The sequence below is a fragment of the Sciurus vulgaris genome (genome assembly GCF_902686455.1).
Source record: "Sciurus vulgaris genome assembly, chromosome: 10".
NCBI lineage: Eukaryota > Metazoa > Chordata > Mammalia > Rodentia > Sciuridae > Sciurus > Sciurus vulgaris.
Window position 1 is genome coordinate 115,633,900 of NC_136470.1, and position 25,096 is coordinate 115,658,995.

Genomic DNA, 25,096 nt, shown 5'->3' on the forward strand with positions numbered 1-25,096 from the left:
ATTACAGCCGGCCGGCTAGAAGCAGAGCACCACGGTAGTCGCAGTTCACTCTTGGACCCACAAGCCGTGCCCGCCCTAGCTGAACTATGCACCCACAATGCCCTGCCCGCCTTCCAGTCCCGCGCCTTGCACAATTGTCTTTAACTCTGAAGTTTCCCACCACGGATGAAGCACCATGGCAGGACAGGCGTTTTAGGGCCCTTGCAGCGGGGCGCTTGCGCAAAGGCTCAGGGCTAAATCCAGGGACCCTGAGAAGATTTTGGGGCTTGGTAGCATAGGGAGAACAAACAGACAATGAAAGAAAAAGTGACTTTATAATAAAAGCAGAGTGCAGACAACAGCTTAGCACTTAGAGATCTTATTTCAGATCTTTTGGAACCGAATGCCCCTGAATAGGCCTCCTGTGACTTCTCTGTGGACCCACTAAGATGTAGGAACAAAATCTGGGCTGGCAACCCTAACCAGCTGGAGCCCTGATGGCCAGAGGATGCTTTGTGTCATGTGGAGTCAGATGATCTCTGAGTTTTTTTTTTTTTTTTTTTTAAGTTGATGATGGACCTTCATTTTATTCATTTATTTATACATGGTGCTCAGAATCAAACCCAGTGCCTCACACATGCTAAGCAAGTGCTCTACCACTGAGTCAACTCCAGCCTGGGCCTTGGTTTTATAAGCGTCTTTTTTTCTTGTTGTTTCCACCCCTCAGAAATCCCAGGGAAGTGGGGTGTATGCTTGGGAAGGTTAATTGTAAGCTGAATAGAGCTACACGGGGAGTTCCTCCAGGACTGGGAAAGAGGCAGCAGGGACAAGAAGAGGCAGGAGCCGGGACTCCTGCCTTTAGACTGCTTACTCAGGCCCAGGCCTAGGCTCCTGGCAGGTAGGGCCAGTCCAGCCCCAGTAACAGCGACAGCTGAAAGACTCCCAAGCTCTAAGGCTGCCATCTGGCTGCAGGTGCAGAAAAGTTTCCATTTTTCCTGGGTCTCGGCGGGCACAGCGCCCATGGCCATGGCATTGCTGGAGACTGCAGGCTGTGGCTGCCCTGGTCACATTGATCACATAGGGGCCTAGGGTGCTCACCAGGTAGTCACGAAGAAGCCAGCACTTCTCCTGAGGAGGAAGGAAAGGATGTGTCATGCTCTTGCTCCATGGACTTGACAAGGCCTCTCCCCTACCCTGGGCCCCAGCATGTGCTACATGACAGGTTGAAGGGAATAATGATCACCTTAGAACTGGAGAAGCTCAGGTCCCCCCAGAGCACCACGCCGGCTGCCCCCAGTGCTGCGCTCACACCAATGGTCTGCACCAGGTCATTCTAGAGGCAAAGAGCTGCTAAGCTAGGCTGGACTGGCTGGATCCATCTGGGTCCACCTTCGTGATCAAGAAACTCTCAGTTCACTGTCACAATTTGATTCTACCTCTAGAGTTGGGTGCCTTTGCATTGAGTCTCTGGGGGCTTTGCATCCCCTCCACTCAGAATGACTCTCCTTGGACCAGGGCTCTCCTTGGATCAGGGCTGGCCCCTGCTTTACTCTTCCAGATCTTCTGACACAGAGCCATGGCTCCTGCAGATGATCCAGGATAGGGCTTTCCTCTAAGAACCCCTAGATCAGGACCCCCCCTTTAAATCAATGTTTTCTCCTTAAGACTTTTGTAGGACAGGACCATGCCTCTCAATGCAGACCCTTAGATCTCAGCTTCCACTTACCTGGGACAGGAATCTCCCAGACTTCCGGTGTGTGAGGCGGGCATAGGCCAGGACAGGCAGAGGATGTGTGTGCCCAGCATGGGCCACACGAAAGGCTTCTTCCAGGCGGTGTCGGACAAAGGCCTGGTGGTGGGCAGGCGGCAGCCTGGGTGGGAGATAGATGCTAGGGAAGAGAGCACTGGAGGCAGCCCAGAGCCAATGCAGTTGGGTGTTGCGGGCAAGGGTGGCTGCCTGACAGTGGCCTGTGTAGTTGGAAGTCATACCATGCCAGCCATTGCCACAGGTTGGGTAACGATAGAAGCCCCAGAGTCCATGGGGTCGCAGTGCCTGGCCCAGCTGCAGTGTGTCCTCCATCAGTGCACGGGCTGCCTGTTCAAAGCCAGTACGGGCTTTATGGAGCTGCTCTTGAGGTTGTAAGTCAGGGAACACCTGCTGTGCCCAAGCCCAGGAGGCTTCCTGGTAAGTGTGGCGGTGGCCCCAGTTCCCAGCCCAGAGAGGACACCACTCCTCCCAGTCTAGCACTGCCAGGCCAGCAAAGTTGGGTCCTAGACTATGGCGGATCTGATGGGCAGCCCGTGCCAGGTGGCGGTCTAGGGGTACAGCCTGGGGGATGCCCCCATTGTGAGCTGTGCCCCTGGGCCCAAAGTAGGGATAGAAGCCAAGCTGGTTCTTGTAGAAGATGGAGATGTTCTGGCCATGGAAAAGCTGTCCATGGTTGGCTATGATGCCCAGGGCTTTCAGTGGTAAGTGCACACCAAAGCGGGTCTTACAGCGTGCTGAGGGTACATTCCATAACACATAGAAGGGGTGATCAGGAGCCTGTGGCAAGGGCTGGCCACACCCCAGGCACAGGGCCATCCCCATCAGCAGAGCTGGGCCTAGCTGCATGGTGGTACCACAGAGATGGAAACCTGCAGAAGAAAAGGAATACGAGCTTGGAGTTCACAGCCATGACTTCTGCACAGCAGGAGGAGCAGGGAAAGCTTCCTAGCTCTTCCCCACAAGGATGGGGGTTGGGAAAATGATGGTTTCTAAGGGATCCCATAGGCTTCTCAGAGCTGCCATGCCCCAAACTGGTCTGGGTAGTGCCCCTCTAGTGCTCTGCATCTCTGTCAAGGCACCACTGTGTCCTCCCAGACTCCCCCCCCCCCCCCACCACAGCTATCACAGGTACTTTCTTTCATCTTCCCATCTTATTCCCTGCTCTAAGAACACTCAGCTCTCACCACCTTGCATGCCTCACTTAATTCCTACTCAGCACTCAGGTCTCTGCTATGATATCATCACCTCTGGGTCTTCTGAATCCCTAGAGGGAGTGAGGGCACTTGTGCTCCCAAAGCCTTTGTACTTCCTTGTCCCACAGTAGATCCTGACACAGTACGCCCATCTGTTCCCTTGAATGGGATCTTGTATAATTCCCCATTGCCTATACCCAGTCCAGGGTCAGACACAGCAGGGCTCAGTGAATGGTGATGAGTGAATGAATGGGTAAAGAAAGAGCCATTCTGTCCTCTGGGTCTGGCAGGTTAGGCAGGCAAAGGACAGGTGTCATCCCATCAGTGACCCCAGAGCCAAGTTGGATCCAAGGACTTTTTAGGGATAGGGAACTGGAAAAGTGAGGGTAGAGATCAATAAAAAACTGTCACAGCTACACTCAACAGAAGCCTTTATTCATCTACACTGATGGCTCTAAGCCAGAGCTATTGGAGCTACCATATTTGGCCCCCCTCATACCCAGGAAATATATCCAGGCTAAAGCTGCCCTCAGGGGCTAGGGGCTGAAGTATGGCCAGTGGGCTGAGGCTGGTACTGTTCTGGGCAGTCCAGTGACTCAGAAGGACAGTGCCTTGTCCTAGGTGGCTCTCAGATATTTTTTTCCATCCAGAATATGGGGCATCCCCTGAGGTCTTGGTATTGTGTCTCCAGCAGGTTTTGTGGAAGGGGCCCTACTGGAAATGGGGGTGAGGTGGGCAGGGGAGGGGGTGGTGGCGGTGGAGGCCCCTTATGTCCTCTTGGGGCTGCTTGGGCAGTGAGGCTAGGGACTTTGCAGGGTGTCTGGGAAGAGGGGGCCCTAGGGAAGACACGGAGCAGGGTGGAGGGCAGCCGTTGGCTGGTGAAGACCAGGCCCTGAACAGGTTCACCCAGCTGGTAGCCCAGGTGGGCATAGAAGTATAGCTGATCATGAGTGGTGAGGTGCAGCCGGCGGAAGCCCCGGGCCCGAGCAAAGACTTCCAGGCCCTCCATGAGACGGCGGCCAAAGCCATGGCCCCTAAGGGCCCGGGCCACCACCACTGTTTCCACCAAGAGGCTCTGGGGCAGGTCCAGCACACGTGACAGACGGGCATGACCCACCACAATGGGGGCTGCTTCGGGGGTGAGACCAGGGCTCAGCAGCATCAGGCAGAGAGGGAAGGCATCTGAGGACTGGCCCAAGGAATGTAGGCGAGAGGCACGGCTGCGGGGCCACTGGTCATTGATGAGGTCAGCACAAGCGTCCAGGAGCTCGGGTCGACAATGCACAGGCTCCAGGGTCAACTCAGCCAGGTTAGGGAGTGGGGTCTCCTCTGGCTGGTGTTTGGAATCCAGGGTCAGCTCAGCTGGGTCAGATCGGAGGGTCATCTCTGGATGGCATGTGGAATCCAGGGTCAGCTCAGCTAGCCTGGGGCTCAGGTTCAGCTGTGGTTGGTGTATGGGATCCAGGGTTAGCTTGGTTAGGTTGAATCTCAGGGTCAATTTTGATTGGCATGCAGGATCCACAGTCAGTTTAGCTGGGTTGGTACTCAGGATCAGCTCCATCCAGTGCACAGGGTCTAGGGTAAGAGTCAGTGTGGTTGGGCCAAGGGTTTAAAATAAGCTCTTGCCTACTCGTAGGATCCAGGCTCAGCTGAGTCAGGCTGGGAGCCAACATCACCTCCGGTTAGGCTGCAGGTGACTCAGTGCCAGGCTGGAGATTAAGCCACAGTCTTCAGACAGTGGCATCTCCTCAGACAACAAGGGCTCTCCTCCTGTGAATAACAGCCATGCTGGGCTGTGGCAGGAGGACACGGTTTGGGAAGGGAAAGACTGAGGATTGCAAAGGAGGACATGCATCTGGAACTGGGGAGTGATGGACTGCACCTTGTTCCAAACTCACCTGATGATACAGGCCTGGAAGAGAGACCCATCCTTTATACCTAGGGAGATGACTCAGGTGGAAAGCAGGGTAGATGGATCCACATGTCCTGCCACACACTGGAGGGAGGCTGAGAGTAACTGAATGCTGGCGGCTGGGGCAGAATCCATGGGTCTTGGCCTCCTCCCACTGTGGTTACAAATTTGTCCTCCCTAGAACCTCACTGTGTGAGGATAGTCAACCCAGCCAATACTTGCTGACCATTTTATCTCTAACAGTATGCTATGCTGACCTTGCATACATAAGGTACAAACCAGACATTATGCCTCCTGAACACACCCTCTGAGGTTTTCCTTGGAGGAAACACTGCCCCCAGGAGTTCCCCTGACCCTTCCTTCTCCCTACATGTCAGCTCTCCTTCAGCTCCCAGCCTTTTCAACTACCTGGGCCATACCTTCTGCCTAGGTGACCCTTGGGCCCCGTGCACCCACCCTTCAGGCTCAGCTTCCCCTCTCTTTACTGCCTTTCTTGCCTGGGGCCCAAAGCCCATGGCCCCTTCTCCAACTCTACCCAGTTCAGACTTTGGGCAGGGATTCAACTTCCCCACAGATGGGGCCTCAGCAGCACCAGCACAGGGCCTAGCCCACAGTCATACATAATATTGCTTCTACAGGCCTGGTTCCCTCTGGCCTGTTTTGTAGCCACCCTAGATAAGGACCACAGCTTCCTTCCTTTATCCACTGAGGAGCCCAACGGCTACCTGGTTTGGGGCCCAGATCTTCCGTGCTCAAACGCCATTGTTTTCCCACCTTAGTCCAGGTCCTGCTGGCAGGAGAGTCTACACTGGGAGATTTCCTGCACTGGGTGAGCAGCTGGGTCCCACCTCTCTACTCCTGCTCCAGAGAGTGACTCTTGACTCCCCTTCCCCACCTTCCCGGAGCTTGAGGACAATCCAACAACACTAGTCAATAACAGGAATATCCCTCCCCTCACATCACATCCAATCACAGGGCTCTAAGCCCCTCACCTGCATCAGCCGCCTCGGCGGCAGCAACAGCAACACCAGCACCTCTTGGTCTGCAGGGAATAAGCCCCAGGATCCGCCCCTAGGCCTGTAGTTTCAGGCCGATAGGCGGGCTTAACCCGTTAAGTGCCAACCCCACCCACTGTGGGCGGGGCTAGTCTCTGGGTCTTTAGAAAGCGGCCGCATTGTCTCTAGGGCCCGGGCTAAACCCTTAACCTCGCCTCCCCACTCCTGAGGATCACACACGGTGGAATTTTGGGGGTGGGAGCTTCGAAAATTTGACTCCGTGGGTGCGTATGGCTCAGTATGTTCTAGGAGAGAACAACGACGCAGGGAGGGCGTGCAAGACATAGCTACTTGCGGACCGTACGCGCGGGCAGCACCGACAGGCAGCTAGTGGGTTGGGTGCGGTACTCACATGTTGATGCCAAACTTCGGGATGTTCGCTTCGCACGGCTCAGTGTCTCACTGTTTCTTGCTCAGACTCCTCGGTCGGTCCGCGCTGGCCCCCAGCGGTGCGGCGGACGCACTGCAGCCACACAGAGCACACCTCCTAGTCCTAAATCTCCCGGGGTGGTCAGGCCCTTAGCCTGCAAGCAAGCGTCCCCGCCTAGGCCCCGCCCCTGGTTCTGCGCGTCACAACACTGAGTCGGCGCAGAGTCAGTCTCTGCCCAGGCGCTTCCTCTGCTACTGCTGCTGCCTCTGAAGAGCCAAGCCAGTTCTGTTGGCTTGGCTTCCTCCCAGGGTCCCACCTCTGGTCCTCCGCATCATCTCTTTGGTTCCGCCTCAATTCGGCTCAGCGGAGGCCCAGCCCCGAGGCCCACACGTCACAGCTTCAGTCAAGCGCAGGCCCCTCCTCCAGAGGATTCCTCCCCGCCCCTGCCTCAGGCTCAGGTTCGGTCGCGTTTTGTCTAGGCTCGGGTCGACCCCCAGACCCTGTCCAACATGGTTAGATCCGGTAGAGCTTCCTGGAATTTGGACCCACACTGGGAAGCAGCCGCTCTCAGGCAGACTTTAGACTTAAGGCAAAGAGACGAACTTTTCCTGCCCTCTGGTGCCCAGGGCCTGCCCATTTTAGGCGCTCAGTAAACAGCTAAGTAAATCATGACTGCTTTATTTGTTGGTTGTGCGGGGCTGGTGCCTCTCAGCGGATTCAGAGTCGTGCAAGGCTGGTTACTTTCAACGCACAGTAGGCGCGCAAGGGCTCTATCCCTGGAGACAGTCTGGGTTTGAATCTCAGCTTTCTTTTTTTTTTTTTTTTTTGGTACTGTTGTTTGAACCCAGGGGCTCTAAAGTCCTGAGCTACATCCCCAGCTCCTTTGAAACTTTATTCTTTTAAGATAGGGCCTCCTTAAGTTTCTGTGGCTGGTCTCAGACTTGTGATTCTCTTGCCTCAGCCTCCCAGGTTGCTGAGATTGCAGGCATGTGCCACCATTCCTGACTCAGCTTCTCTTTCTTCTTGATGTGCAATCTTGGGCAAAAAGTACTTATGCTCCCTGTGGGTGCCTCAGTTTTCTCACGGCCTCATTTTAAAGACTGAGTTGACCCCCTTAACATTCTTAGCACATGGCTTGGCATGAGACTTGAATTAGTGCTCTGGAATTGTTTGTGACCTTTCTAAGTATACACATGTGGACATGAAGTGGATAGTGTCCGCTCCTGGTTTCTAATTTCTTATGTGACTATCTGGATCTGAGTGTGTATGTGCAGGGCATATGTCCATGACGATAACTGAGTATATTCCTGACTGTGACCATGACTTCCATGACTATGACTATTTGAGGAAGCCATGGCCAGTTGCAGAGTGCATTAGGTGCTTGATGTATGCAACTGGATACAATGTGGCCAATCATCACATGCCCTGCTGTTCACACCACTCCCCATGCCAGCCACGGTAGCAGTGGCATCTGAACTCCATAGCCATCTGTGCCTGATCCTCAAGTGAGAGGGCACCCTTCAGGGTCAAGGACCTGCCACCAGGTGTGAGCTGGATGGAAAAACTGGCAGGGTTGAGGATGAGGAGAGCTTCAGGGTGGCTGAAACGACGGGCACAACGGCCATGGCCAGAGCACAGGGCTTGACTGCAAAGAAGAGCTCCACTGGTCACATTCAGGATGAAGGGCCCCAGGGTAGTATCCATATATTCCTTGATGGCCTGGCATGATTCCTGGTTGGGAGGGAGAGCGTCAGGGAAACTACAGCCAAGCATAGGCCAACCTAGGGCATCAGGGCACTCACCTTTTGGCCAACCAGGACTTCAGTGGTAAAAGGGTAGGCCAAGGTCTCCCAGTTAGTGTGAGCCACCCACCAGCCAATCCTCAGGCCTGAGCTTACCTTGGTCCTTGTGTTTTCCCAGCTCACCCAGAGCACCACTCCGGCTGCCCCCTGGGCTGCACTCTCCCCCAGGGTGTGTTCCAACTCCTCCTGGGAAGGAGCAAGCACAGCTTTTGGGGCCTCCCTCCCGCCCTGCAGACTGTTGTGATACCACTGGACAGGACAAATAATTTATAATCCCACCCAAGGCTGCTCTAACTCTGGTAGCCAGATGCAAGCCTAACCCTGCTCTGGTCTATAAGTGCCATGAAGATAGGGACTTGACCTTTCTAATAAATGCTTAACCACCTGCGCTTAGCACAGAACTTGATACAAAGTAGATACTCAAGTAGATACTCAAATGTGAGAATGGATTAAAGTGTCCCAAGGCAGTGTGGCCTCAGTTGTTGGACTGACAAGGTGGGTAGGCCACAGAAGACTCACCAGGGGCAGAAGTTGGTTTGTCATGTCATAGAAAATCTGGATGTAGGGCAGCACCAGCAGACTGGGGTCCCTGGAAGCCATAGCCACACGGAATGCCTCACTTACACGATGACGTACATACATCTGTGCCTTCCCTGTGCCCGCCAACACTGCAGGAAGGTAGATACTGGGGTAGAGGGCACGGCTCTGGTTCCACAGCCACCCTAGCTGATCGTTCTGGATGCAGATGCCTGGTGGGCATTCGCCTGTGTAGTTGGGCCTTAGAAAATCATAGTTGTAGCAGTTAGGGAAGCCATAGAAGCCCCAGAGGCCACGGGGACGCAGTGCCTGTCCCAACTGAAGGGTGCCTGCCATCCAGGCCTGTGCAGCTTCCTGGAACTGGTCCTGGGCTTTTGCCTCCACCCAAGTTTCTGGCCAGTCAGGATGCAGTGCCCGTACCAGGGCCCGTGAGCGCTGCCGGTAAATATCCTTGGTATCCCAGTTGAAGGCCCAACGTGGGCGCCATGCCTCCCAGTCAATCACTGCCAGCCCTGAGAAGTCAGGTTCAGGCATGGCAGCCTGGATGTCCTGGACTGTGCGGGCCAGGTGGGCATACAGGCTGGCATTCTGGGGCAAGCCACCGAATACAGGCTCCCCAGTAGGTGTGTAGTAGGGATAGGTTCCAAGTTCTGTGCTATAGAAAATGGTCATGTTAGGGCCACGGAAGGTCTGCCCCTGGTTGGCTACCACATCAAAGACACTGACATCCACATCCACTCCATGGGTCTCCAGGCACCACTGTGTGTTTGCATTCCAAACGGTGATGAAGGGCCGGTTGGGTATCACAGGACCCCGGGAGCCTTGTGCCATGTAGAGCAAGGTCAACAGGAAGGTACAGATGCGAAGCAGGTGAATCACAGTGGCACCCGGTGGATCTGAGGAAATCTGGCCAGGGGAGACAGAGCTGAGGACAGGCCTCAAACTCTCTCACTCCTGCTCAGGGCAGGTGGGCTGAGCTCCTTGCTCACAACTCCTTCTTTGCTCTAGATTTAAACATTGACCTGCAGGGCTCAGGAAGTGCAGAGGGCAGAGGATAGGCATGGAAGGGATCACTGCCACTGGAGGACACATCAGAGTCACCTCAGGGACTAGGCCTCTGCCATCTCCTCCCATAAATCTTGCCCTGGACTAAGCTTGCCCACCCATGTTCCCCAAGGGCCAAGGAAACCATGACATCTGTTCAGGGAAGAGAAGCTGAGAGCTGGGCCCTCAGCCCCAGACTGACCAGACGCAAGATGGAGGCCCTTTCTTGTCTCTTCCACCAGAAATTCTGGCAGCGACTGGAAGTAGGGATGCTCAGTGACCAAGAACAGGTCAACCCAGCCCTCTTGTACCCCCACCAGTCTGCCCGCTTGTCCCTGCTGACCTCAGGGATGAAGGGTCTCATCCTCCAAACTTCCTGACCCCGGGGTGGCGGCCTAGGAAAAGCCTGGCTGTCCCACACTCCACTCAGCTGCACCAGAAACTCCCGGATGAAAAAGTAGCTGCTAGAAATTCTGAGCTTTTGTAGGTGGTCACTCCACCCGTCCAGAGGCGGGCCTTGATGGGGGTGTGCCTTTAAGGGGGTTGGGCTGGGACTAAGCCAGCAGTGATCCCTCCCACTCTGACAGCACGAGGGTGGGGCTTTGTGGCTGAAAGTGGTAGGTGGTGGCAGAGATAGCTGGGCAGGCCTGTCTGAGGTCCTGGAGTCTGGATGCCAGAGGATTATAGACTCGGAGTGTACTTTCTCCAAGCCACTGCATGATGACATTGGTAGGCCCCTAGGCACTCTTAGCTTTGTGGCTCTCTTGCTCCTTAAAACATTTGTTTTCCTGTCCTGGGGATCCACCCAGGACCTCATACTTCCCTAGCCCCTTAAAACAATATTTTTATTAATGTTATTACTACTGTGATTTGAGACAGTGCCTTGCTATGTTGTCTAGGCTAGTCTCAAACTCCTGGGCTAAACTGATCTTTCTGCCTCAGCCTCCCAAGTAGCTGATGCCACTGATCCTGGCTAGAACAAAAATTTAAAATATGTCTTACAACTGTGTTGGCATAAAGATGAATTTTATACAGACTACTTTCCAGTAAGTGTGGGACTAAGTGCCTGAGACTGCGTATGTGTGAGACCTTGATGTCTTGTGACCATGAGACCTCATGTTTGTGTGATCCTAGGTGTGAGCAAGGGTGAACATATGCTTGCTTGTGCATTTGTGATTTCCCTTGTTCGCTGATTCAGAAGATGTTTATTGAGACCTGCTAGATGCTCAGGCCTGGTCAGGCTTGCCTGCCAGGGTGGAGTGAAGGAAAACACCAGGGTGAAAGTGCTGCTTGGGCCTGCAGCTGTGTCTGAATCTAAGCCACTGATCTCCAGCCTGGTGGCCATTGGAGCAATGACACAGTGGGCTACCATTTGGGCTTTGTCCTCCAGGCTCCCTGGGCTGAGGAAAAGGAGGGCCCAGGGCATAGGAGACTTTGGGGGTCATCAGCTGAAATGTGTGTACAGGATCAAACAATAGAGATGTGGCTGCTGATCTGTTTAGTCTTAGGGGATGACTGTGTAGCCCAGAGAGACCGGCATAACTCTCAAGGGCTAAGGGGACAAAAGAGCATTAAGGCAGCCCCTGACCTCTCTCCTGGAGGCTCTAGGTTACCTCCTGGTGTCCCCAGAAACCTTGTGCTGTGGTTGGCACAAACTGGGAAAGAAGCAGGCCAGCATTATTTAACTGGCCTCAGTCCAAGAGAGAAACTCTAATGATGGAATAACAGGAAGAGCTGAGGGTGCCTGAAGCCCTCCCTGCCCAAGCCCTTCCCACAGGCCTGTTCTTGCCCAATTGATCTAGTTGGATTGATATACGGCAGGGTGTGTGTGTGTGTGTGTGTGTGTGCGCGCGTGTGCACGTGTGCACACATTTATGCATGTGTGCGCTTGTGTGTCTGGAGTCCATCCAGCTGGATGATCCTGCTCTCTGGCTGTGCATGTCTCAGGCCTCTGAGCCACATTGCTCTCCATTATCTCACCTCTACCCTTTCCCCCTCTGCCCCACAGGACAGTTCTGATTATCCCTGGGTTGTCCTTTCCCCAGGTCCCCCTAGGAAAATGATATGAAGTATACATAGGTTTGTATGGAGGCGTCTCAAATGGATAGGTACAGGTCACAAATGTAAAAGGTCATGTTGTGAAGACATGGATATTTGGGGAAGGTAATAGCTGTAAGAGGTCATATATGTGAGGATTGAAACTTTGCCTATAGGGGGCTCATAGGTATGGGTCATTGCTAGGTGGAAAAAGTCACCGCTGTGTGGGAGAGGTCACGGGTATGGAAATGTGTGGTCACATCTCCTCCTTCCCTGCTCTCCCTCTGTTGAGTTCCATCTCATAGCATTATGGACCATCACTGAATCTTTCCTCCAACCTGGCTTCTCTCCACCATAGCCATGAGCACCTGGTATCACCTCTACTTCTGTGTCTTTCTCCATGACCATGTGAATTTACAGCACTCTCCTGGTGCTGTCACCCAGATCCATTCTCTGCCATCATCAGCCAGAGGAACAAGGGAGGGATATCTTTACAATATGTGTTGACATGGATTTGGTTGGGCTTGTTCCTCAGGCTCTGCTTCCCTAACCACACCATCTTTTTGTCTGCCTACTGCTTGCTGGAGCACTCTTCATATCTGGCAGCTGACTCGGTCTGGGCATTGAGTGTTTTCCCTTTTACTTTGTCATCCCCATGAGCACAGGGGTCTTAATGTTGTTCACAGACACATCCCTAGTACCCAGCCCAGAAGTGGCCCAGATGTGTACTTAGCGTACTTACTACTTACTCAACATTGAGATAGTTACTGCCATCAGGGGCTGCCTCTCTGATTTGTCTTCAGTTCACCCCAAGCCACACCCGAGTCCTGAACTCTGTGTTGCAGCTGTGTTCCAACTTCCTCCAGCCTCTGTCCATGCTTTGTTTCCTGGCATTAAGCTGTTCCCTTCCCTTTCACATATTGATGTGGAAAGTACTTAGGGAGGACAACTCCCCTTAGCCCCTATTGTGAACTGCTCTTCACTCAGTTCTTTTTTTTTTGGGGGGGTGGGTAGGGATCGAAACCAGAGCCTTTACATTCTAACACTGAGCTATAACCCCAGCCCTTGGGTTGCTTGAGAGTCCGTAAGTTTGCTGAGGGCAGGACTGTGTGTGTCATCCCTGACACAGACAGGAGTAGTAAAGTTACTCAGTTGATTTGACTATTCTGGCTGCTACATCTCTGGGGCAGTCAGGATTAGACATGTCCTGTAGTCAGGATACTTTTTGTTGTTTTTACAGTGCTGGGGATTGAACCCAGAGCATCATACATGTTAGACAAGTGTTCTACCACTGAATTACACCCCCAGCCCCAGAGCTAATCTTTGTTTTGTGGTAATGGAGATTGAACCCAGGGGCTCTTCTATCACTGAGCCACATTGCCAGTCCTTTTTTTGAGACAGGATCTCACTAAATTGCTCAGGGTCTCACCAAGTTGTTGAGGCTAGCTTTGAACTTGTGATCCTCCTGCCTCAGTCTCCAGAGTCACTGGGATTACAGGCATATGCCACACCTAGCCAATGCTGGCTTTTGATGACATCCCTTAGTCCCAGGCTCAGGATGCCTCCATGTGGCCCCATCATGCATCTTCATAGTGTGACAGGGACTGAACCTCAGAACTGACATCCTAACCCCCGGCCCACCTTCCTCCCTACCAGACCCAAGGAAAGGCTGTCACCCAGATGGGAAGAGGTGTATATGGTAGGAGTCCAGTGCCCTTAGGAGCAGTGAGCAGAGGAGGTGCCCTTGGCTGTGGGAATAGCAGGAAAGATTAAAAACCCACTTCTCCCTGGGTGGGTAAGGTAAGGAGGCTGGTACTGGCCTAGCTGGGGGTACAGGGCAAGTGGCAGAAGCACATTGAGCTCTGTCCCTCACACAAGGTTAGGTCCAATTCCATTCCATTCAAAATGGAGAAAGCAAGGTCTTTGATGTTAGTTTGGAGTGTGGGTCCCTCCAATCTCAGTGGCCCTAGCCTCAGCAGGACAGCCTCAGAGTGGATAACTCTGGTATCCCAGGTCAGTCCTGGTGAATGCATTTTAGAGGCGAGAAGTCCCCAGAAGAAGATTTCACAGAGATTTAAGCTCAACCTCATGGGCATCTGGACTCCCTCAGACCCAACTCAGAAGCAGAAATAACAAACACAGAAGCAGTTATTTCATATTTAATTTACAAAAGAGACCCCAAAATAATAAACTACCCAGGGGCAGGGGAGTAGGGTCAGGCTCTCCCCAGCCCAGCTGTATTCTCCTTCCCCTCTAATAGGTAGAAAGGGGCCTCTTAGGGGACTTCCCCTCCCCCTTAGAACAGGGGTGTGACAGCTGGTATAGATGCCCTGCTGGGTATCCTGGGGGCTCTGCCCCCTCCAGACTCTAGTTTGTCTACCCCCTACAGGCTCTCACATGCCCAGGAAAGCACTTGTGGCAGAAGCCAGCTGACTTGGTAGGAGATTTCTCCAGGGTCTAGGTGAGGGTCACAGCTGCCAAAGCCAGCAGACTGGTGAAGTGGTACCCAGTCCAGGCTCCACTGGCACCTCCAGCTGCCCGCCTACGGTCCCACTGGCATTGCTCACCACCCCAGCCTAAGTAGCACTGACAGCGAAAGTGCGTCTGCAGGTAGTTGAGGTCAGCCCGGCTGAGCTCTCCCTCAGGTCGCAGCTGGGGTTCACCAGGTGCACGGCCAGGCACTAGGCGGAAGCTGCTGGCGCTGAGATGCAAGAAGGTATTGGCACTGGGGTTGCGGCGCACACAGCGCCCATGACCATTACACTGGTCCCGGCTGCAATACTGGGTGGCCCAAGACACGTTGACTACATAGGGAACCAACAGCTGTGTCAGGTAATTCTTGAGGTACTGGCAGGTCTCCTGGGGGTAAACAGAGGATAACAGGTCAGGGTCAGCTGCTGCCTGGTCTGACAAGGCCAGATAAAAACCGTGTTCACACTGTGGCAGGAGTATCTGTATCTGTTTTTCCCTTTGGCAGTAGTGGGATTGAACCCAGAGCCTTGTGCATGTGAGTCAAGCAGTCTACCAACTGAGCTATATCCCCAGCCCCAACAGTACCTCTTTTTAACAGCACGTATATTTGTGTACACACACACACACACACACACACACACACACACCTGAGCCCTCACAGTCCCTGTTCCTGAAGAGAAGGGGTTGAGGGGCAAAGACTGCAACCTAGCTGGGCAGGCAGGGAAGGCAGAACTCCACGGTTGTTCAGGGCAGCATTTCCTCTTTCCTGGGAGAGTCGGGGTGCCCTCATTCTCTCTTAGGAGCAGGGAGAATGCCTTGGGTGAGAGGCAGACAAGGGAGTGACTAAGTTTGCATACTTAAGTGAGGTTGGGAGAAAAAGTCCAAATTTGTATTTTTTTTTTTTTTTTTTTGGTACCAGGGATTGAACCCAGGGGTACTTAATCACTGAGACGGTGTCTTGCTAAATTGCTGAGACTGGTTTTGAACTTGTGATCCTCTTGTCTCAGCCTCCCAAATTGCTGAGATTACAGATGTGCACCACCACACACGGCCAAATTTGCCTGTTCTTGTAGATTCAGTTCTGACCAGCTGGGAAGGTCTCACTTACCATACTTGAGGTGTATACTGAGTCACCCCAGAGGATGACACCAGCTGCACCCAGGGCTGCACTCTCGCCAATGGTAGAGATAAGGTCCATCTGTGTGGAAAGGGGACAATCACTGGGAAAGACTGAAACCACAGAAGGAAAAAGGACAGGGTGGACAGAACTGTTTTGACCTGCTGACTCCCCAATATAACCCTCCCCTATTTGTCTCCAGGCAGAAATTCTACTTGTTTTACTTTTTCCTTAAATGTTTGAGCTCATTCCAACCTTGCTTTGGGCCTCAAGCTCCCAGGCCAAGAGTATATATGAGTCTAAAGAGTATCTACCAGGATAGACTCCAAAGTCAGAATGCCTGGATCCAAGTCTCTGAGCTGTCCTGGATTTGCTGGAGGCTTTTTTTTTTTTTTGGAGGGGGTTACTGGGGATTGAACTGTGGATTGACATAGTGTAGTTTTACCACTGAGCTATATCCCCAGTTTTTATATTATGAGACAGGGTCAGACTGGCCTTGAACTTTCAATTTTCCTGCCTCAGCCTCCTGAATTGCCAGGATTATAGGCATGTATTGTTGTGACCGGCATTGCTGGAGGTTTTTGGAAAACCTCTTAATGTCTCTGTGCCTCAATTTTGTCTACAAATGGAGTTAACAATGTCACCCTTTCACAATATTATAAACATCATTTTTTTAAACTTATTTTATTTTTGTGGTGGTGGGGATTGAACCCCTGGCCTTGTATGTGCTAGGCAAGTGCTCTACCACTGAGCTATGCCCTCAGCCCCTGTATAATTATTTGAAGAGACATGGAGTAGCGAGCAAACTATGGCCCTAGAAGGAAATGAGCAGTGGTTCCCAGAAGAAGGAGGAAGAAAGCAGCACTCTGGAAGGAACATACCTCACTAAGCCCTGTGAGCTTGCGGGTATAGGTGGGCCGTGTGAAGACGTAGACTGGGAGTGCATGGTTCGCATGATGGGTGTGAGCCACACGAAGGGCTTCCTGAACACGGAAACTGACAAAGTTCCGGCCATGAACAGAGGAAGCTAGTGTCTCATCCAGGTAAACGGAGGGAAAGAGAGCTGTGCTCTCAGCCCACAACCAGGCCAGCTGGTCGTTGCGTGCCACCTCAACATCAGGACAGCGGCCTGTGTAGCTCTCCCAGTTCTGTACATAATCATGATTATAGCAATCAGGAAAGAGGTAGAAGCCCCAAAGGTGCTGAGGTCTGACTGCCTTGACGTAGCGTAATGTTTCCAGCATGAACTGCCGGGCATTGGACTCAAATTCATATTGTGCCTGTTTGACTATTTGATCTGATGGCCATTCAGGGTGGAGACTGGCTACCAGCTGGTATGATGATTGGCGGTACACATCCTTTTCCTGCCAATTGCGCACCCACACAGGCCGCCAGTCCTCCCAGTCAATGACTGCCAGCCCTGCGGGCTCCTGGGTACGAATGTAGTGCTCCACAGGTTTCTTCAGCATCTGCAGGTGTGCCCGGAGGTTCACATTCTGTGGCACGCCACCATGCACAGATGTCCCAGCTGAATCAAAGCGTGGATATAGGCCTAGACGGTTGTAGTAGAAGATGGTGATATTCTGGTTCACAAAACCCTCATTAGGAGAGGCCTCCACATCAAAGGCACTCAGGTCCAGTGGCACCTTGTGGCGTGGGGCACAGTCCTGTGTGGGCACATCCCATGCTACCACAAAGGGCCGGCCTGTGAAGATGGGTGGCACTGTGGGCTTGAGCTCCATGGCCCATGCCACTGCCAGCACCAGGGCCAGTGTGATGATGGGGCCCAGGCCTGCCAGCATGCTGGGGGCTGCAGGAAGTGTCACCTGCTTGGCACCAGCTTAGGAACTAAATGAAGGGTGGGAGAGAACAAATCAGTCTAGAGAATCCTGGAGGTACTCACCTTAAGCCCATCTATGCTCCAAAAGCCCAATACTAAGTGGGGCACTGTACCCTTGGCTGTTCAGAACCATCCAGAGCTCTAACAGGTTTAAGAGACAACAGGGCACCGAACAGCAGGCAGGGTACCCTGGGGACTCACTACCAGGAGCATATGGCTCCTTCCTGGAACAGGTAGCCTATGGCTGGGCAAAAATCTCAGTTAGATTTGTGACCCTTCTGAGAACAGGATGAATGAAGCTATGGACCTTCTGCCAGAGCCCCATACATGGCCTGCAAACCATCCAGTGCGTGGTTTCAGTGAGCTATGAAGTCCTGAACTTCACCCTGTACCCCGTGACGAACCCTTGATTCAGAGAAAAGAAGCATTTGGGTAGAGGATGCAACTCATACAGAAGCTAGGAAGCTGGAAGGCACACAGCCATGGAGCTGGTATCTGTGCAACACCCGCCTGGCAGAAGATGAGGCTGTCAGGACTTAATCGTATACGCAGACACTATCCCAGGCTTGGCGGAGGGCCCGCGGGGACAAAGGGACAGTGGACCTCCCACAGCCCAGCAGACCGACCTGCTCTTCCCTCCACAGCCACCAGGAATGCGCGCGCGCCCGCCCCGAGCCTGGCGGGTCCCGGGTAGAGGGCACTTTGCCTGGTCTTTGTGCGGGACCCCGCCCCTGCCCCGCACGTGGGATCAGAGCCCTGCCGAGTGGGGGCGAGGTTCCCGAGCCTCCTCTCTGGGGGGCACCCCTGGGAGTTCAGAGCCCAGCCCGCCAGGGGAGAGCTGCCAGGCTTGCACCACCTGCCCTCACCTCACGCGGGGTGCAACCGGGACCCACGTCAGGGCTGCCGCCATCCTGGGCCCAGCCTAGCCGTTCTGGCCCTTCGCCCTGGTCCGGCCCGGGCTCTGCACCTCGGCTACCTCTCCGCCCCCAGGCCCTCTGGCCCTTTAACAATCCAGCTCCGCTATGGGCGGGTAACAGGACTTGTGGTCCGGGCGGGTAGGGGTATCTGCCTTTCTCGTCGCCAGTGCTAAGTTTCAGGTTCGAGGACCTCCCCGATATTCTACAGAGAAACGTGGCCACCTATTTGAGACCTGAGGCCCCTTCTAACGGGGATTTTCCTTCAAGTGCTAGCCGCTTGTGTCAGTCGGCCTGAGGTTTTTCTCCCCATAATCCGCTGCCGGTGGTACAATCCTCTCCTCTTCTCGGTGGAGCCAACCTCTTAAAGGGACAGCATAAGGGACGAGGCCGGGGAGGTGGGGCGTATGGAATAAAGGACGGTGGCGTTCCCCGGCTCGGCCATAAGGAGGTGCCGTAGTACTTCGAGGCCTTGGCTGGGGCAGCTGCGCATCTAACTCTGCATCCCCCTATGTAGACTCCAGCACTGGGGCCCCTTTGTTTGGAAAAAGGAACTTTCACCTGAGCGGATCGGGGCCTCCAAGAACAGTAATGCCCCGCCTCCTACGAATCCGGGATCCTGTCCTCTTGGTTGCGGTCTGAAGGGAAGCCCCGCCCACTGCCCGTTCTGGGTAAGGGGCCAAGCACCACCTCTTAGCCCTGGACTTGCAAAGCCTAGGCAGTGGTTGTCTGGCATCCCGGGCTGTGGGTTACCGCGTGGCGGGAGGGGCTGAGGGCAGGGAAGCTCGACGGGTCCCAGGGGGAAGGTAGGGTGCTCCCTGTCCTCCCCGCCCGCATCAGGGTCAGGCCAATCCCTGGGAACCGCTCCTGCCCACTCTCTTGGGGCTCCCCGGGATCTCCCTCATAACTTCGAGGAGGGAGACCCTCTTAACAGAAGTTTCTGGCGGGACCTTGGATAAAGCCGACTGGAGGGATTCCTCGGGACCTCGGTTAGGTATCCCGAGCCCTTTCACCTCGATAGCTCCTCTTAATGGGGGGCAGGCTTGGAACTGGACCAGGATGAGCCCTGTGCTCTCCTCTTCTTAGATCCGCTCCGCAGTGCGGGATTTACCTCCCTCAAAGGTCCGCGTCTGCGCCGCTAGCCCCCTTCCCGCCCCGGCGCCTGAGAGGAGGGATAGGTAGTGCCGCAGCAAGCGCATCTATGGCGACGCAGACCACCAGTCTTCTGCAGTCTATGTTGGGCTCACCTGTCTGGGAGTCCGTCGGCCCAGTAGGTCGGCGGCCTCCCTCCTTCTTGGAGTGAACCTCTCCAGCCAGGATACTTTCACCAGCTGCTGCCCACTGGGCAGCCCGCCGGCGACTTGATAAACCCCATTCCCTCCCACCCGCTCCCGCCTCCCATCCCAGCCCTTTCTCTTCACTTCCTGCTGCCCCTCTGAGAGGAAAAGGCCAGGAACAGGCGCGGGGGAGGAGATTGCCTTGACCCTGTTTTCCTCTGGCGTGCATTGATGGCTGGCTGCCCTTCCCACCTTCTCCAGTAGGATCTGGCCCCCCAGCTGTGCCAAGTGACAGGAAGGCTATGAGCCCAGGACCAGGTGTCAGTCTCCCGCAAGCCCACAATTTTCTTAACTCTCTTCCCCAACTTTTCCTTGAGGTTTGGGCCCATCCTTATCTAGTAGGGTGTGAGGGGGCCCAAGTCTTGGTCTTTTGGGAGGGTCAAACTACTTGGGGAGTGTTCAACTGATGGCCTCCTACAGTAGGTGCCAAAGAAGGACACCAGCCCTGGGGGATGGGGGAACTTCCAACAGCTGAGTCAATTTTTTTTTTTTTTTTTTTTTTTTTTCCACCAAGAGGGGAAGTATCTCAAGTGTGACAGAGAGGAAAATACTTGATGTGTATGACTGTGGGGTAGGGGTGGGGCAGGGTCTACAGAGTACTATCCTGCTGAAGGACATTCCCTGATGGATTTTACTGAGTCCACTACAGAGTAGGGGGCTCCTTACAACAAGGGGGGGAAAGGGGTGTGTTTTTGGGGGAGGGGAAGTTCACATATGGTTGGCTTTACCGTTCTAATGCACAGGGACCCCCTCTCCTGTCTGTGTGGGAGTCTGTGGGAGGTGAGTGCATAACCTGGATCTGGCCCTGAGAACCCAGGAGTCCAAGATATGACAAGAATGGGTGCCGTGTCCCTGTATCACTGTGCTGGCTTCACAAGGGACAGAGGCCTAGGAAGCTCCCAGGGTGGGGACCCCTGGGAAAACAAAGGCCAGACCAGACTGTCCCAGGGCAGGGACACTTCCTCAGGCCGTCAGCAGGAAGGAAGTGAGCACAGCCCAGTGGGAGGGAGAGGGGGAAGCACTGCCTGACTCCCATTGTTTCAAGCTTTAGGGTCAGCTGAGCAGGCCCAGCACAGGGAGTTCCTCTAGGCTGGGACAGTGGTGGTGAGAGATAGGATGCTGTTTGGTATGGGAGAGCCCTGGCCTTTCAACAAATAGTAGGGTGGAGTGGAGGATGACAAGGCCTTAGGCTTGGCATCTTAAGGGGAATGGGAAGGCAGCCCACAACAAGAAGTCCAAGCTGCACAGAGTGATCCTACTACAGATATGACAAATTCAAGCCCCTGAAAGACTGGCAGGCCAATTTCCCGAACTTAGAAGCTTGGGTCCTTGAATTCCCCTTCCTTAACTGGGAGTTGCACTGATGGCCAAAGATTAGGTCTAGCAGAAAACCTGCTCCACAGCAGGCCCTGAGGGGTGTAGGCAGAAAGTTCACAGGCAAGAGGATCATAAACTCAAGGCCAGCTTGAACAATTTAGCAAGAACTGTTTAAAAAAAAAAAAAGGACTGGCAGTATAGTTCCATGGTAGTGTACTTCTGGTGGGGGCGGGGGGAAAGTCCACAGTGCAGGCAGCAGAGAACAGAAGGAAGGATTGAAGGTTGGAACAAAGTCCAGAGCTCACTTTCCCAGTGGTAGCCTTGGAGGAGAAGAGGCAGGTGAAGTTTGGGCTGCAGAGCCTGGCAGCAGGCCAGTGGCTTGCTGGCACCTGTCTACTGTCCATGCATGTCTGGGCCTTTGAAATCCTTGGGGCTCAGGTTATGAATTCACTTAAGATCAGCTGGCAATGTTGGGACTAGAACTATCTAGGTCATACTCTTACCTTAGGGACTGATTCCTAGTGAAGCACCTAGGCCCTCTGATTCCAGAGATTTCTATCACCTTGAACAACAGACAGGTAAGCAGTTGCCCCATCTGAGAGGCCCAGGGGTGGTGTCTGTGTGAATACACAGCCACCTACTGGTCATAGCTGGGATTGTCACAGTTAGAGCTCAGGCTTATTCTTGGTCCATGCTTGAGATGGTAAGTAAGACTGCCAGAGTCCTGTGCCCAGGGCTACCTGTTGATCCCAGGTGGTAGTCTAAACACTGGGTGTCACAGTCCTAGAGGATGCCACACTCATTTTCAGGATCTACAAATAATTTTATTGAAATTGAACAAATAACACAACAGTCTTCCTATGCTGGGGGCCACTCTCCCCAGGCCATTTCCCACATTCTAGAAGCACAGAGCTTGCACAATAAAGGATTTAAAAAAAAAAAAAAGTAATTTCTATATAGAAATCAGACTCTGTCCAAACATCATCATAGACTAGACTATTTACAAACCTTCACATTTTAAGTATTCCTTTTATGTTTTTCCCTTCCTTTCTGTGTCTACCAACGGGCTCCACTACTTTCCCTTAAGTGATACTGAAGGGGTGAGGATACTGTAGGGGAAGGATGGTGGGCTCCTTATAGCTATCTGCACCAGCCCTTATGTGTTGTTCCTTACCACAGACAGTTCCCTTCCAACTGGTGTTGGGGGCTGGTGAAAAGGCAAGGGGAATTAGAATAGGTGGTTTGGGGCAACTCCCCACATGCACAGGCATCTACAGCCCATTCTGACCCTGGCCTGCACTCTCTCAAATAGGAAATAGGGGAAGGGTAAACAATTAGTTGCAGTGGGTAAGGATCAATCCAGCCCTGGGTGAAGGGAGAAGCCTCCCATAACAGTCCCCATTCCTATTAACTGCCAGCAAACTGTCCATCTGAGAGTTGGAATAAATGGCAGGCAGATGGGAAGAATCAGACTGGTGCTGCCCCAGCCTTTGTCCAATACAGGAGGAATCGAGGTAGCAAACGGCTGAAATGCTCCAACTAGGGGATAAGGGAAGTGAGGGAAAGGAAGTTCTCATTTGTGTAAAGCCCCCACAGCCCAGGGGCTGGAAGAAGGCTGACTTTATTTGTAAAGTGCTGTAGCTTCTAGCAGGGCTTGGCCCTGGGAAAGCTTGAAAGGAAGCAGGCCAGGCAAGGAACCAGGAACCAGGCATTCCTGACTGGCATATGCCCTGCCATGTTTCTCTCAAGAGTGGCTGGGGAGGGTGGGCTGGTAAATCTGCCATTAGCCTTCACCAGTCACTAACCACCTCCTGTCCACACACAAACCAATATACAATTAACACCAAGGGACTGCCCTGCTCACAGCTGAAGGTTCTGGGCCAGCGGAGTTTATTCAGGGTTGTGGCCTTGGCCTGGGTTCCTCAATGGAAACCACACCTCCAGCCTGGGAGTTTCTTGCTGAGGCAGGCGGTGTTTGTATATGCCATCCCCCAGGCTCACACCTCATAGAGAATCACAGGGAAATCCACATGGAGGCGGGGGGGATCCAGCTTCACGAAGCCCTGCCATGGAAACAAAGGCTATGAGGGTCAGCTCATGGTGTCTATTTCAGGAAGCTTTCCTGCTCCTCCCAACTCCTCCCCCAGCAGACCCCATCTGGGTCTACCTCTACATACTTGATGAAAGCTCTATGACCTCTACCGAGCCCCTCACCTGAGGAATCAGATTCTTATGCACCCGTCTCAGTTTGGCCCGCTTCTGCCCGTTCTTGGTGACGATTGTCTCTTCATAGAACTCGTGAGCCAGATCCCCATCCTCGTCATAGAACATGGAGCTGTGTAGAGGGAGAAGGGAACAGGCTGGACTTGAGCCCCACATCTGCTTATGGCAAATGCCATACACCACAGGGAAGTGTGCCCAACCCCAAGTGGGGAGGAACAATCTTGGTGGGAAGAAGAAAGGATACTATACCTGGAGAATTCTTTGGCTTAGGGTTTGGAGTCTACTAGAAGGAAGTGGGGAATGGGACGTTGGCCAGTGTGACTTTGTCATACCCTCAAGAAGAGAACCTAGGACTGGGGTTGTGGCTCAGTGGTAGAGTGCTCATCTAGCATAAGTGAGGCCCTGGGTTCAATCCTCAGCACCACATATAAAAAAAATAAAGGTATTATGTCCACCTACAACTAAAAAATATTTACAAAAAAAAAGAAGACAACCCACATGACAACATACTATCCAGTCAACCAAAGTCAGTTCCCATTACTGATCTGTTGTGAGAGAACAGTCATTCCAGTATCAGTCCCTTCATCTAGGACTTACGGAGTGAGCAGGGTGGCAGCCTAGGCATGTTGGTCTCAGTCCAGAAGACACAACTGGTCTAGTGCCAAAGATTGAGAGCAGATGTTTTGATCTAGGAAGGAGACTAAGAGGAGGAATACTGCATCCTCCCTTTAAGTGGCTGGTGCAGTCAAATTTCCACTGTCAGATCTCCCTGATATCTACAGCCAAATATCCATCATAGGGAGTGTCATCCCCATGAGCCCACTATGGTCAGGTCATGCTGATGCTCTTGTGTGGGGGTCCGGGGGGAAAGTGGGGGTTAGGTCAGCACTCTACTTCTGGAGAACATAACCGAGTGAGGATCCCGCCATCCCCCACTTTCAAGCAGGGCCACCTCCGCTTTCTCAGTCACTACTCAGAGGTCCAACCTACTACTATGGGGAAGAGACAAAGCCTAAACAGAAGGTCATTCTCCCTTTGGAAGAACTGGGAGAAGGAGGAGGATAAAAACCTTCAATTGCAGGCTGAGTTTGAAGAGATGCAAGGAAGAGGTCCAGAGATCTCACGAAGGCCCTATGTTAGTTTTACCGTGGGGAGTGTCTGCTCAGAGACAGCCTAAGGTCCACCCTTCCCTAGGGAGCCCTTTAGATCAGTCAGACCTCCAGAAGTCTACTCCCGACTTTCCCCACCCTTTGCTCGAATGGGGACCCGAATACCGAAGTTGTCCTAATTGGGGTGTAGGAGGGGGTCGGGTGACAGATCCCGGTGGCGTAGGGCACCCGGCCGCTTGCCTGTCCTCCCAGAAGCAGAACTCACGCCCTTACCCGCGGCGCGTGAATACGAAGGGGGGCACCGGTCGGCCTCGAGGCCGCACCAAAGCTTGTTCAGTGCCCGCTGCCTCCGGGCCGCCGCCCCCTGCCGCCGAGGCGAAGGGCCAAAGGCCCCGAGCTTTGGAGCCGCTGGCGCCCATGTCAGGGCCGCCAGCGCATGGCGGACCCCGCGGCCGCTGCGCTCTCACAGTGCAGTAGGTTCTACCATGCCCTGCCCAGCCTCCGCTTGCAGGTGCTGCTGCCGCTGCCGCCGCCACCCGCCGCCTTCCGCAGGCTCCTGTCTCCACGGAAACCTCACTTCCGCTTCCGCACGCTGCCCTCTTTGATTGGCTGCAGCGCTCGTCGGTCTGTGTGGCAGAGCCAGTGGTCACCCTCAGATACTGGCATCCCAGCATGCCCTGCAAGTCCTCAGATCCCAGCAGGCCACGCTCTCGTCAGCTGGGGCAGCTCCCTCCCTTGAACGGTGGTAGCGTCGTTCTCCTGGCTTCTTTGGCGCGCTGGTTGGCATGTATGACAGTTCCAACGTCCCAGATCCCCAGAACTTAAGCCGCCCAGCGGGGCCTCCTCAACCAGGACACTTTGAACCAGCACTTTAGGGCTCAACCAAGGCCAAGCCACAGGGTACCTGTCTGGCTTCTGTTTTCACAATGGTATTTTTGTGGTAGTCACCATCACATGTAAAGAAACAGAGCCCAAGGACAATTAAGGAACTGGCCAAGTGTCTTATAGCTACACTGAGGTCTTAAGAGCTTCCATGTTCTCAGGGATGGGGTTGTGGCTCAGTGGTAGAG

General features: G+C 53.6%; 3 protein-coding genes across 5 annotated transcripts; all 3 read right to left on the reverse strand.

Annotated features, from left to right (window-relative positions):
- Positions 1-846: 846 nt before the first annotated feature.
- On the reverse strand, positions 847-19,459 carry LOC306637680 (hyaluronidase-2-like; the record flags this gene model as incomplete). The annotated part of the gene is made up of 8 exons (XM_079100444.1): positions 19,288-19,459; positions 16,168-17,134; positions 15,278-15,367; positions 14,157-14,556; positions 4,058-4,171; positions 1,706-2,616; positions 1,223-1,312; positions 847-1,107 (listed from the first exon to the last, which is right to left on the reverse strand). The coding sequence occupies exons 2-8, from the start codon at positions 17,086-17,088 to the stop codon at positions 847-849; spliced, it is 2,787 nt and encodes a 928-aa protein (XP_078956570.1). The 5' UTR covers positions 17,089-17,134; positions 19,288-19,459.
- On the reverse strand, positions 7,175-11,025 carry HYAL1 (hyaluronidase 1). 3 transcript variants are annotated; one of them, XM_079155518.1, is made up of 4 exons: positions 10,004-11,025; positions 8,599-9,522; positions 8,176-8,262; positions 7,175-8,008 (listed from the first exon to the last, which is right to left on the reverse strand). In XM_079155518.1, the coding sequence occupies exons 1-4, from the start codon at positions 10,475-10,477 to the stop codon at positions 7,694-7,696; spliced, it is 1,800 nt and encodes a 599-aa protein (XP_079011644.1). In that variant the 5' UTR covers positions 10,478-11,025; the 3' UTR covers positions 7,175-7,693. The 3 variants fall into 3 exon arrangements, with proteins under 3 accessions (XP_079011644.1, XP_079011643.1, XP_079011645.1); XM_079155517.1 differs by having other exon boundaries at positions 8,176-8,265; positions 10,004-11,018; XM_079155519.1 differs by having other exon boundaries at positions 8,176-8,265; positions 8,599-8,747; positions 10,004-10,133.
- A 1,517-nt stretch (positions 19,460-20,976) lies between the features above and the next one.
- On the reverse strand, positions 20,977-24,595 carry TUSC2 (tumor suppressor 2, mitochondrial calcium regulator). Its single transcript, XM_079155692.1, has 3 exons — positions 24,300-24,595; positions 22,909-23,029; positions 20,977-22,757 (listed from the first exon to the last, which is right to left on the reverse strand). The coding sequence occupies exons 1-3, from the start codon at positions 24,443-24,445 to the stop codon at positions 22,692-22,694; spliced, it is 333 nt and encodes a 110-aa protein (XP_079011818.1). The 5' UTR covers positions 24,446-24,595; the 3' UTR covers positions 20,977-22,691.
- Positions 24,596-25,096: the final 501 nt, after the last annotated feature.

Bases quoted from the DNA above. Each gene is read 5' to 3' on its own strand.
- HYAL1 (XM_079155517.1), bottom strand. From the start codon at position 10,477: ATGAGGTCCTGGGTGGATCCCCAGGACAGGAAAACAAATGTTTTAAGG. The intron at 9,523-10,003 runs GTCAGCAGGGAC...TCCCCTGGCCAG, and splicing joins TGAGACCCTTCATCCCTGAG to ATTTCCTCAGATCCACCGGG. The intron at 8,266-8,598 runs GTGAGTCTTCTG...GCTCCTTCCCAG, and splicing joins CAAACCAACTTCTGCCCCTG to GAGGAGTTGGAACACACCCT.
- TUSC2 (XM_079155692.1), bottom strand. From the start codon at position 24,445: ATGGGCGCCAGCGGCTCCAAAGCTCGGGGCCTTTGGCCCTTCGCCTCG. The intron at 23,030-24,299 runs GTAAGGGCGTGA...CCCTCTACACAG, and splicing joins TTCGTATTCACGCGCCGCGG to CTCCATGTTCTATGACGAGG. The intron at 22,758-22,908 runs GTGAGGGGCTCG...TTTCCATGGCAG, and splicing joins ATAAGAATCTGATTCCTCAG to GGCTTCGTGAAGCTGGATCC.